General features: G+C 33.6%; 2 protein-coding genes across 5 annotated transcripts in view; both read left to right on the top strand.

The window, feature by feature from the left end:
• Positions 1-12,500, top strand: part of LOC128180256 (SCO-spondin-like) — a 41,394-nt gene that overhangs the window by 13,845 nt on the left and 15,049 nt on the right. For 2 of the 4 annotated variants that reach the window (XM_052848219.1, XM_052848218.1), the window contains one exon: positions 64-234. The exons of 1 other annotated variant lie outside the window; for it this stretch is intronic. In XM_052848219.1, the coding sequence (XP_052704179.1) occupies positions 64-234 (171 nt within the window). Of the gene's footprint in view, positions 1-63; positions 235-428; positions 600-704; positions 876-1,033; positions 1,205-1,552; positions 1,750-1,960; positions 2,127-2,219; positions 2,657-12,500 lie in introns of those variants that run through there. One more of the 4 variants, XM_052848221.1, reaches the window with a different exon arrangement.
• LOC128180283 (IgGFc-binding protein-like) overlaps positions 10,963-12,500 on the top strand; it is an 11,152-nt gene continuing 9,614 nt past the window's right edge. Inside the window, exon 1 of the mRNA XM_052848259.1 lies at positions 10,963-11,029. Within this exon, the coding sequence (XP_052704219.1) occupies positions 11,026-11,029 (4 nt within the window). The 5' untranslated portion in view covers positions 10,963-11,025. The remainder of the gene's footprint in view (positions 11,030-12,500) is intronic.

The following is a 12,500-nucleotide window of genomic DNA, read 5'->3' as shown; positions in this document are numbered from 1 at the left end:
GCTCAATGATATACAAAAATCAAAATAGTGTTTCTGATATTTGGTAAAATCAAATACTTAAAGTTGATGGAAACTGGGCGTCTTGGGGATCATACGCCGCTTGCTCAGTGACCTGTGGTGGAGGAAGACAATCACGGACTAGAACCTGTACTAACCCCGCCCCTCAGTATCTTGGAGCTAACTGTGTTGGAAGTTCCTCGTCATTACGAGACTGTAACACACACAACTGTCCAAGTAGGTGTTCAGTAACCACATGTTGTATGTCGTGCATGTACATTGTATATATTCAAAATTCTAAGTCTGCTCGTTCAATTTGAAAGTTTAAGCAAACTGAAAAAATATTGTGAAAATGGTTTTTAAAGAGAAATGATCAGATATAAGTTACATCATCATTACAGTAATTCAGAAAGTATTCATTCAATTAACAGTTGACGGATCATGGGCCAGCTGGGGATCCTGGGCCACGTGTACCGAGACTTGTGGAGGAGGAGTTCAATCCCGAACCCGATCTTGTAACAACCCCGCTCCACAATATGGTGGCGCTAACTGTCCCGGAATGTCCTCAAGCACTCAAACTTGTAACACACATAACTGTCCCAGTAAGTTTATAAAATCTCTCTGTTTTTATCACAGTGAACGCAATGTGTATACAATGTGTTTTATTTATGGACCATAATAAATAAATAGAAAAATAATATTTACAGTTGATGGTGTTTGGAGTTCATGGGGATCATATGGAACATGTACTGTAACCTGCGGGGGAGGTTCACAGACACGCTCACGAAGCTGTTCCAATCCCGCCCCTCAGTATGGCGGAGCTAACTGCGCTGGGTCTACAACCTCTAGTCAAAGCTGCAACTCCCACAATTGTCCCAGTAAGTCCAAGATTTTTTTTAAAACTCCCTGTTTGAAAAAAAAACACGCAGAAGTAAAAACAAAACATGAAAAATGTTGAATGTTGATCTGTAGGTGTGAGACTTCTAAAATAAAAAAAAAATATACCAGTAAATAAAGAAATGATGTTAATTATTAGTTGATGGCGGTTTAACGAACTGGGGATCATGGGGCACCTGTACCGTAAGCTGCGGCGGAGGAACACAGGTGCGCACGCGCAGTTGTACCAGCCCTTCACCACAATATGGCGGCGCCCAATGTTCGGGAGCGACAAGTCAAAACCAGACCTGCAACACCCAAGTCTGCATTAGTAAGACGTATTGTTTTATATCAGCATATTTAGTAATTTAAAAAAAAGAAGATGGAGATACTGCAAAAAGATAAACCAACGTCTAATATTATAAGAACCGTCGGTAATATTATCATAAAATAGTTTTACCTCACAGCGGGTTTTTTGGGTATGATGTAAATTTCAAAATTTATTGGCGGTCATATTGAATTCGCTCAAACTGAAAATTGATGCATTTAAGTTTCGAGGCATTTAACATAAATGGTACCTGTTTAGCATAAACCTTCAAAATCTGACCCCAGCGTAAATAACTTTATGTGGCATAACACAAGTCAAACACGTCTTCTCATGCTGTCTTTCTGATGGCAGTTGATGGAGCCTGGGCAAATTGGGGTGCGTGGGGTACCTGCTCTGTGTCATGTGGTGGCGGAAAGAGGTCCCGTGCTCGCACCTGTACCGACCCAAAGCCCGCTAATGGTGGCAGGGAGTGTTCTGGTGCTTCAAGTGACCTAGAAGATTGTAACTCGGCTGCTTGTCCAACTCCTGCTGCTGGTACCTATGTACAGGTAAGAGAGAGAGAGAGAGAGAGAGAGAGAGAGAGAGAGAGAGAGAGAGAGAGAGTTCAAATTTGTATAATTATATCTTATCAAATTATTATTCTTTTTTGTTGTATTTCATATTTTTAATTTTTACGTGTATATGTATATGCATGTAATCTGCCAGTTATTTTTTAAGGAAAAAAAAATCGAGTCAGAATTTTATTCTCCTTTTTCTCAGCTATGTCCAACTGGCTGGTTTACTTGCCAATCTGGAGGAATAACTTGTATCGACAGAGCATTCATCTGTGACTGTTCAGCGGACTGTGACGACGGAAGTGACGAAAGTACCAGTTACGCCGGATGTTCAGCATCGATTATAGAAACCTGCGCTCAAAGCAGCTCAAGTATGTAGGCTTGAAACTCTGTGAACTTTCAAGAGTTGTTAAATGATAATGGCTTTTATACCTATTCACTAAATAAAACCATTTCATTCACAGACCACCTGGCGATGTCCTCCCTCGCCTTCCTGCTGGTTGTCCTTGCCGTGCTGTTAAATAGAGGGATCGATGTTTAACTCCGCTAATCATTGAAAAAGGAACGAAAACACAACAACAAGATAGTGTATCTTGTATATCATTCATTTTAGTCTTATCATTATAAGAAGAAATTGATGAAAAGCTTAGAAATTTTTATTAATCTTATTTCCAAACAGATTTCCAGTTGAATTTCTATAAAATTTTCTGGATTTTTTTAAGTGTTGCTTCAAATTAAGAGGCTTTTTAGTTTTTAAGTTTTAACATGACTGTGTTACTTTAATGCATGTTCTAGTGCAGTATGTGTTGTAAATTATGATATTTACTTGTTTTTCAAAATTTAATGTAACCTCAGGTATATTTACATGGTTTCCTAATAAACTCATCCCTGCAGACAGACACAGCGATGTTGCTGATTGATAAAGCACCAGCATTCAATAATTGGATACCGATTATTAAATTCATTTTTTGCGGTATGATCAAACGATGGTAGCGGAAAATGTATAATTATACAAGCCTTATTAAGCTCAGACAACAGAGCATTCATTCAATCGCGAAACAAAAATGTGTGTTAGTTTGTCTTGAAGGGTCTTTAAAAATTGGAATTGACAAGTTTAAAAAACAACTCTAGATAAATACAGAATTTAGGCATTTTTGTCATAAAACTCAGTCTGTATTGCTGGTCATAGGTTTTGAGACACAGGGCGAAAAACCATCTTTAAGCAAGTCCTTAAAGGTGGCTTAAAGGTGACTTAAAGGAGCTTAAAGGCTATACAACCTTTAAGCCGCCTTTAAGTCACCTTTAAGCAAGTGCTTATAGGTCCTTAATGTCCAAACTTCTTTAAGCTACCTTTAAGCCACCTTTAAGCCACCTTTAAGCATCTTTAAGTGGCATTTACGCTCTCTTTACACTGCCTTTACACTGTCTTTAAGTGGCCTTTAAGTCAAAATTGATCAAGCTGAACAATAAAAACATATATTAAATGCAAAAGCTCTTTTATAGAGATGGGAGGGGGTCATCCGAGTGATAATATAATTTCCAAGGAAGGGGGGGGGGGTGTTCCAGGCGGTTTTAATCGTTGCTCCATTAAACACAGATCGCTATCATCAGCACCGCTCTGATGGACACAGATTGCTGTTATAAAATTCTTTATAATTTTTTGGGGATTTCAAAATTATTGTAGGTATGAGCGCAGTCTCTGTATCTTAATATGTGCATAAAACTAAATAAAGTATGTTTGTTTCCTATTATAAATTAATCGGTGAAAAAAATCTCTCTCTCTCTCTCTCTCTCTCTCTCTCTCTCTCTCTCTCTCTCTCTCTCTCTCTATCTCAGTTCATCCGGTTATTAAACAAAATAAAGATAATGAACCAAAAATGCATGATTTAATTTGTTAATCGGTTTAAGGTTTGTATTTTTTTTTTCAATTTTCATTATTTCTAACTCTAGATCTGCTAGATACATGTTAAAGATGAAAAGACTCTCAACTGCCTTTGTTATATCGGGCAGGATATGACTGCTTTGTTTGTCTAGACATAGTTTTGTTCGTTTGTGTATATCTAATTAGAGTCTATTGTTTGTCCAACTTAAGAAAACCCCTGGAACTAACACAGAATATACAAGATATACACAGCAGTTGTGTCGTGTGCCCAGGTGCATGTTTGTGTATATCTAATTAAAGTCTATTGTTTGTCCAACTTAAGAAAACCCCTGGAACTAACACAGAATATACAAGATATACACAACAGGTGTGTCGTGTGCCCAGGTGCACGTCAGGGTTTCTAAAGGCGTTGAATCTTAGTATGTACGAGTATACGATAAGTCTAGTGAATAAAAGTTAATTTACATTTGTAATTCATTTTCAAAGTATTATTTCCTAGCTCTGGGTTTCAAAGATGTTACGTCTACAAATTAACGATACATGTATGTAAGAGTAAAATCTTGAGGCTAATTAATTAATGTACCGGTGATCATAAATAGGGGTTGATTATTTAAATATATGTATAAGGGTAAATATGTCAAATATACCCGGCCTGGCACATCATACAATTGTATGTACAAGTCATTTGCAATTGCCACATGCAGTAAATACATCACCGGTAATTGGTAATTTTGTTTGTTATAGAATTGATAGTTTAAAATATCATGTACATGTACATACAATTACATGTAAATATTTAAACATATTGGAACGGCGCCGCGATCATGAAAACAGGGAATTGCGGGAAATTGAACAAATACCCTAATAGTATCAATGCATTTAAAAAAAGAAATGATTTCATTTTCTTTCTTACATTTTTATAGCTATAAATTAGATGAGCGTATATCTACTCGGTTTAAATTTATTAACTAAGAAAGCCTACTATAGTGAACCTAACGGTTTCCATTTAGGTATAATATATTTTTGTTCACTGAAGACCAAGTTCCGTATTTCATTCTAAATACATGCATGCATGTAATTTATAAATTAGATATAATTGATTGTTACAAACTGAATGGTTGTCAAAATCATTTCAAGTAAACACATTCAATACAGTGATTCAATACCCACTGATATATGGAAAATAAAAACTCTCAGAAATATGCAAGTTGCCGTGGCGCAGAGGATGTGTGGTGATGCTAGTAAACTAAGGGTCCCGGGTTCAATTCTCGCCGTGGCCGGGTTTTTTTTGGCGTTTTTTTTTCATTTTTCTTTCTAGAACAAAAACCGTTTTAATACCTTTTCTTTCATAAAGTTAATACATTTTGTTGGAAATTAAGCACAATATCGAATTAAATTTTTTTTAATGGCTTAAAGGTGGCTTAAAGGTAGCTTAAAGGTGGCTTAAAGGTGGCTTAAAGAAGTTTGGACATTAAGGACCTATAAGTTGTCCTTAAAGGTGGCTTAAAGGTGGCTTAAAGATAGTCTTTAAGCTGCCTTTAAGCCATCTTTACGCTTTCTTTAAGCCACCTTTAAGCAATACTTATAGCTTAAAGGTAGCTTAAAGGTTGCTTAAAGATCGTCTTTAAGCTACCTTTAAACACCTTTAAGCTATCTTTAAGGAGGACTTAAAGATGGTCATTCATCCTGTGAGAATTTATAGGTTAATAAATTATTAACATTGAATGGTAAGCTTAGATAACGCAGAAAAGATAAAAAATGTTATATTATACTTATATGTACATAATTTGTTCATGAATTTCTACCTATGGGGGATTTCTATCCATTGTATTTTGCCAATGGGTCATTACGGATTTAAGCTGTACTTTGATATATGGTTGATAATTGTTCGAAGAAAGAGAGTGCCAAAATCAAATTAAACAATTGTGATAAGTAAAGATTAACATAATACACCTGAAGAGATGAACAACCTTTATCTGGTACGCCTGTTCATCCGGTTAATTTAGGGGGGAGGGGGTAACTTGATTTCTGGCAGATAGTTCACCTTTATTAAGACAAATATTTTGAAAAGGTCTTGGAAACTTATAAAAAAATGATATTAAAATTGATCATTTTGAACACCCCCTCCCCCAATACTTGCACACACACACACACACACACACACACACACACACACACACACACACACACACACACACACACAAGAAAAAAATTATGAGATTTTCCTCGGTGTGATAATGCAGTTTCACATTCCAATTTTTTTAATTTTTTATTTTTCATACGCGATAACTATACATGTATTTAGACGTTTTTCGGGAGACTTGAGACTTGCCAAATATTAAATGCTTTCTTTGATAGAAATGGGTCATAAAAGAATTCTAAGCCAGCCAAAATGCATTGATCTTTAAAGAATGACTACCAACATATGCAAGAACTAACCAGAATTACTAATAATTCTGTTCTGAATTTGATTCGGTTTTTTCTTTGTTGAGAGATTAAGACCAAGCCTTTTGTACCATTGACAATGGTTACATGTATATATATGCAGGGTCATATTTGGCGCAGGTCAAAAGATTATACTGGGACTAAACCAATGCAGTTTACAGAGTAAGGTCGAATTAAAAAATAATCAAATATTATTTGTTTGGAAGAATTAGCTACTTGTTCGACGAATTAGCTATAATTTTACTATAAATTTACTCGGACGAATTAGCTTTGTGTTCGGAAGGATAACTTATTTGTTCCGACGAATTCGGATTCGGTCGGAAGAATTGAAAATTTTAGGACGAATTTATCTATTTGTTTGAACGAAAAAGTTACTTGTTTGCATGGATAAGGATTTCCTCGGCCAAATGAGCATGTATTCGTTTGGGCGGATAAATTATAACATTATTTGTTATATCATGAAAGGAGACGCATACTAACTTGATTAACAATTCAAAACAATAAGTTATTAAATTATAACCCCTAATAAATTACAAAAAAACAAAAAAGAATGAAATAAAAAATATTATATAAACCATAATTAAGCCCGAGACCAAAAATAACACATTTAAAATAGACAAATTATATAATGAAACACATTAACAAGGAAACGCTTGCTGCTCATCATACGCTTGGCATTTGTGGTAATGTTTCGTGAATTTGTATTTATTGATAGTTTATAAATACATGTACATTAAAGATCAAAAGTTTGACCATGAAAGAGCTATAAAATTGTAAATATTGTAATACACAAATGCAGCACAGATCACTTATACTAAAAAACCCAGTTCTCTTCAAAACTCTTTCATGAGTGTATAGCACTCCGTTAATGACTAGTATATAATCCGTTTACATGCGAGATCTGGGTTTTGTAACATGCCCTAGCCTTGTTTTTGTGTAAATAAACAGATGTGTCAAATTTATTAAATTTTCATCCATATTTCGCTCGTCGGCGTCTGACAGGTATCGATTTATGAAAGGAATAACTAGTTAAATAGAAAATAAGCATGATTTTTACACCTCCTTTTGAAGAGTTTCAATGTATTTTCTAAATCAGAGGGAGCTCTTCACTAATTGGTCAGAAGTAAAGGTCGCGTGAAGATGACCTCCTATAAATACCAGTTTGACCCAGACGAGTGGAAAGGAAAGGGGTTGGTTTTATTCAGACTGACTTGGAGTATACACAGAAATTAAAATTTGGCAGTTACATTTATATGTCGGAAATGTTATAGAATTCCCTTAAAAAAAACTACAACGCTATAATTTGAGAAATTATTTTTCAAGAGATATTAGTGTAAATTCAAAACTGTAAACCGTACTAATACAAGAAGAGCTCCGGGAAGGGTTCAAAGTTCAAAATTCATATATATAGTTTTTACCTGCGCAGTGTACCACGGCCACCGGGTTGTTTATGAACCGTTGTAAACAAAATACCATCTGTTTTTTTTTTTTAAATATCACTTTCTTCGATTATTTTTTTTTTAGGTTTCTTCAATGTCTATGCCATATTTACACCAATTCATTACTTAGAAAGGAAAATATTCGTGTCAGCTCAATAATTTCCGAACAACCCTCGCATATAACAGTTTTATAAGACAATTTTTAAGAGCTAAATAGAGTGATACAAGAAGTGTTATTCAGGTAAGCAATGAGGCCCATGGGCCAGTTGTTCTGCAATGTCGCTGGCTTCATATCATGAATTACCAAAGAAAGCATTGTTTTGTTTAAATACTTATATCTACTGTGTTTTTATTTTTTTTTTAACTCGTCGATGTCAACTCATTTTATTTGTAAGTACACTTGTCATCTACTGCAGTTTAGATACGTTTTTGCATGACAAAGGAAAAAACCCACACACATTTTGATAGCCAAACAATTTTATCGTTGAGTTAAAGTCATGAATTATAGAAATATCCTAGTAGCTTTAAAATTTAATTTGTAATGGTGCGAACATATTCTTAGCTCGAGAATATAAGGATAGAAAAGAATTAAACAAAATGTAAAGTACGCAATTGTTAATTTAAGGAAGTCTAAACTATCTTTCATTTACGGGATTCTTTCTGTTTAGATGTCTTTTCTAACATAATGCACAGTGATTCCACAAGATGCTTTGTAATAGTCACTGCATTCATGTGTCACAGGGATACAATTGAGTATAATTTAGTATTTAGTAATTCATTTATTTACTCATTCATTCATCCATACATTTCATTATTAACTCATTCATAGTTTACTCGTGTTTGACTGGTATTCGTGTTCTGTCACGTGATTGTGTTATTTTGGGTTGTGATTCACCAAATACGGTAATTACTACTGTATGTCTATATTTGGTAGTGAAAAAACAGGTTTTCATGGGTGTGTATGGTCAGTGCGCAAGTGTGAGTGATAACACTTAATTTATAATGTTTTGCTCCATGATTTTAGAACACTCTCTTTAATTGTTTTTATCTTAAAGTTAAAATAAATAAATAAATAAAAGGATGGTCCAGTTTCCAACATTACTTTATTATGGCATTGGTGAATAATAATGATGATAAGAAGGTGACCTGAAATGAAAACACTCATACAATTGACGCATACATTTTTATAATATTTAGATATTTTAACTTTAAGATAAAAACAATTAAAGAGAGTATTTCTCACCAAATTCGCCTTCAGTAAAACTTAAATGTAATAGTTTGAAACTAGTGACAGTCTCAAACTATTAAATCAGACCAGTCGTAAAACTGTAGCTGTCTGCTGGCAAACGAGTTATGTTCTAAAATCATGGAGCAAAACATTATAAATTAAGTGTTATCACTCACACTTGCGCACTGACCATACACACCCATGAAAACCTGTTTTTCCACTACCAAATATAGACATACAGTAGTAATTACCGTATTTGGTGAATCACAACCCAAAATAACACAATCACGTGACAGAACACGAATACCAGTCAAACACGAGTAAACTATGAATGAGTTAATAATGAAATGTATGGATGAATGAATGAGTAAATAAATGAATTACTAAATACTAAATTATACTCAATTGTATCCCTGTGACACATGCAAAAGCAATGTGGTTGTATCAAGAATTCAGGAGTATATATTTATATCCAACAAGTATTATTCCTTCTATTTCTTACGAAAACTTACTTAATTCATAGCTCTATAGAAACAGCCAGACCGAAATCTACACGCCCCGTTTATCGATTGGTCGAAATCTACAGCGGCTGAAACTGACAAGAAAATGACAGGACAGATATTGACACGCCCTTTTTATCGATTGGTCCAAACCTACAACGACCTTGGGAAATAACGGACTGCACGGACTAATCATGACGGTGTCAGAATCATAGTCTCACAGGAGACGTTTTGGCTGTTTCTTTTAGCTAACGTACTTACGTACATTAACAGTAATTTAGTAAATTTTACTTACTTTTCATTATCAATTTATTAATTAGCTAAAAGAAGGATGTCAATATAAACAATAAAATGCTTTCTTTGGTGATTCATTCGGGTTATGAAGGTAGCGATCATTGCAGAAAAAAATAACATAACCCGCTAACGCGGGTTATGTATTTTTTTCTGCAATGTCGCTACCTTCATATCCTGAATGAATCACTAAAGAAAGCATTTTATTGTTTAAATAACTGAAATCTGTAAAACGAAACAGACATAAAAAAAAATAGAAGGGAAATGAACTGCCAGTGTTCATCCCTTTAAGTAAGTGGGCATTTAATTTAACCTTTTAGCACTAAAAATGCAAATTTTGCTGTATTGAAATGTGTCGCCAGTTTTCTTTGATAAAAACTATTCAAAATGATGGATATCGATACAAAAAAGGTGCCCGTGGTGAATAGTCATCCAAACTATTCACCGGAAGCATTTGAGTTCCCTCTTTTTAAAACTTGGAACATTGGTGTAATTAAAGTTCGAAGTCCGTTACTCTAATCAATTTACCATAAAAACATCGCCATCGCCGATAAATAAAGTTTTCTTCAGTGTAATAGAATATCTATTTACTGACTATTCGGACAATATAGTTGCTGTCTTCGGGGACAATAGACTTGCTTTCGTTGTTATAGCCAATAAATATGTATATAAAACAGTGTTCATATTAATGTCACAAAAGCGTTCGAAGTTTTTGAAACATCTAAGCATATGTAATTAAAGCCCGTTGAAATAATTTACTTTATGCATTGATCTCAGATATCAGTATATTATATACAAATCATTTTTGTTTCTGACATTGCCTGTACCTTAAAAGAAGTAAATTTGCTGCATGCATTTACAAAAAAAAGGAAAAGGTAGCTTCTAAGTGATGCAGTTTATATATTATTTCTGCCGAGTTGTTCTTTATGTGTAAATTGTCAAACTACGTGAGGGTATGAGAAAAGAAGAAATCTAAGCATGAGACTGTTTATCAAGATTCGTTTATCAAGTTAGCTGAGAATCCATTTCCTATTGAGCTAAACAAAGTTAAAACAATCATTTATTGTCTATGAAAGTATCAATTATTTTGGCCAAACTCTGAACAATTATAATTCAAAGTGCTTTAATGTCGACGATACCGAAGCACTTTAATTTTTTTCTTCAAAGCGCGTTGAACTGGTCCAAACGTTAAAGGAACCGCACAGGGTTTTACATATTCATAACAAAAATAAACAAAATTTAAACAAGTTATGCTAATTTTTGTGAAAAAATGAAAGCTCGTTCACAGAAGCGTGCTCTCTCTCTCTCTCTCTCTCTCTCTTTCTCTCTCTCTCTCTCTCTCTCTCTCTCTGATAAGTATAAGCCTACCAAAGTATACCAAATAACCACGTGGTTAATTAAGGATCAATGGTTGTTGTCCTACTCGTTTATATATAAACTGATTGACCAGTACGGGTCAATTAAAGTTTGCAATACCTCTGAAAAATGGGTAAGTACACCTTTTAGAGTTTATTGTACCAATGTATTGAGTTTATTTGTTTTCTTTTAGAATGACACAAAAATATAAAACCCAAAAATCATATCTTGAAAAAAAAGCTTCTACATATTTATTAAAGAAACTAATTATTTATCGTGCTTTTGATTCTGATTATATTATACTACTTTGCTATTATTATACTATTATATTATACTACTATGATTTCAGTTGTTTCAGTTCTTGATAAAAACATAAATAAATTACCCTCATTAAAAGATATAATTACTTAAATGTTAAAGCAGTTACTTTTTACCAAAAAATGTAGATAATTCGGAAAAATTTCCGAGGAAAACTTCGTGTCACCATAATGAATATGTACAGAACTAATAAAACCTTGGTAGATTGTCGTATTTTGGCATAAAAGACATTAATTATGCGGTCAAAAGTCTTAAAGATAATATCTTGAGCATTATTATAAAATCTACACATACAGTTTAACCAAAATTCAAAACAAAAATTGGGTGTTTATAATTATGCTTCTTTCGGCGCTCCGGTGTATTTTCATGTATTATGGACATAAATGGCTTTTCTTCTTCAAATTTTTATCGGAATGAATCATTGCATCAAATACAAACTTAATACTCTTCTAAACAAATAAAAATTAAAATTGTCATAAAAAGTTCACAATTTCTTCACTTAATCAATATTTCGACTTTTTACACTAATAAAACATTATTTTAGTCATTAAGATTCAAAATGCAATTAAATTATTTAATAAAAGTCTCACTTTTTCTCAAATTACAGTAAACCTTGATAGGAAAAATCTTTAAAATATTGAAAATGAAAGAAAAAAATTATGGGTCTTTTATGTAAAATTTGAGATATGGCATGAAATAAGCTAGTTTTAGACAAACATTAGCATTCTTTTTTTCTTAACTTTTTGCTAGCGCTCTCGAGTGCTGGATTTTCACTAAATGCGCATGCTCGACTCCAAAGTAGGAGATTCTGAGAATACTGTACTACTGTAGACAAGCTTATCTTTTTAAAAAATTGGTGAGCTAGCCTCATAAAACACAGAAACATATTTCTAAAACATTGGTTTAAATTTCTGAATCGATTGATTAACAATAGGAAGGCACAGTACTAGTGGTTTACTGGCATTGTGCTGGAGTGGGGTCTCAATTTAGAACTGTGAATCTGGAGTGGTCTTCACATCGACAATGACATAGCTCATTGACTGTGCCTTATATCTATCAGTAATAACAGTAAAATTATCAATAAATATCAGCAATTCTCAGCAATAACAGTGCAGTATCAGTAAATATCAGAAATTATCAGTAAAAATCGGCACTTTCAGTACTTAAAAGAGCCAGTAGTGTTATTTGCTTTACATTTAAATATTGTAACTGCGTCTCTGCGGTATAGTTGGGGTTTTTTTTATAGAATCAATATTATGCTTATTTTCATGAATTAAAAGTAAATT

This window comes from Crassostrea angulata, chromosome 4 (genome assembly GCF_025612915.1).
Source record: "Crassostrea angulata isolate pt1a10 chromosome 4, ASM2561291v2, whole genome shotgun sequence".
NCBI classification, from domain to species: domain Eukaryota; kingdom Metazoa; phylum Mollusca; class Bivalvia; order Ostreida; family Ostreidae; genus Magallana; species Magallana angulata.
The sequence above is the reverse complement of the archived record's forward strand: the minus strand, read 5'-3'. Positions and strand labels throughout refer to the sequence as shown.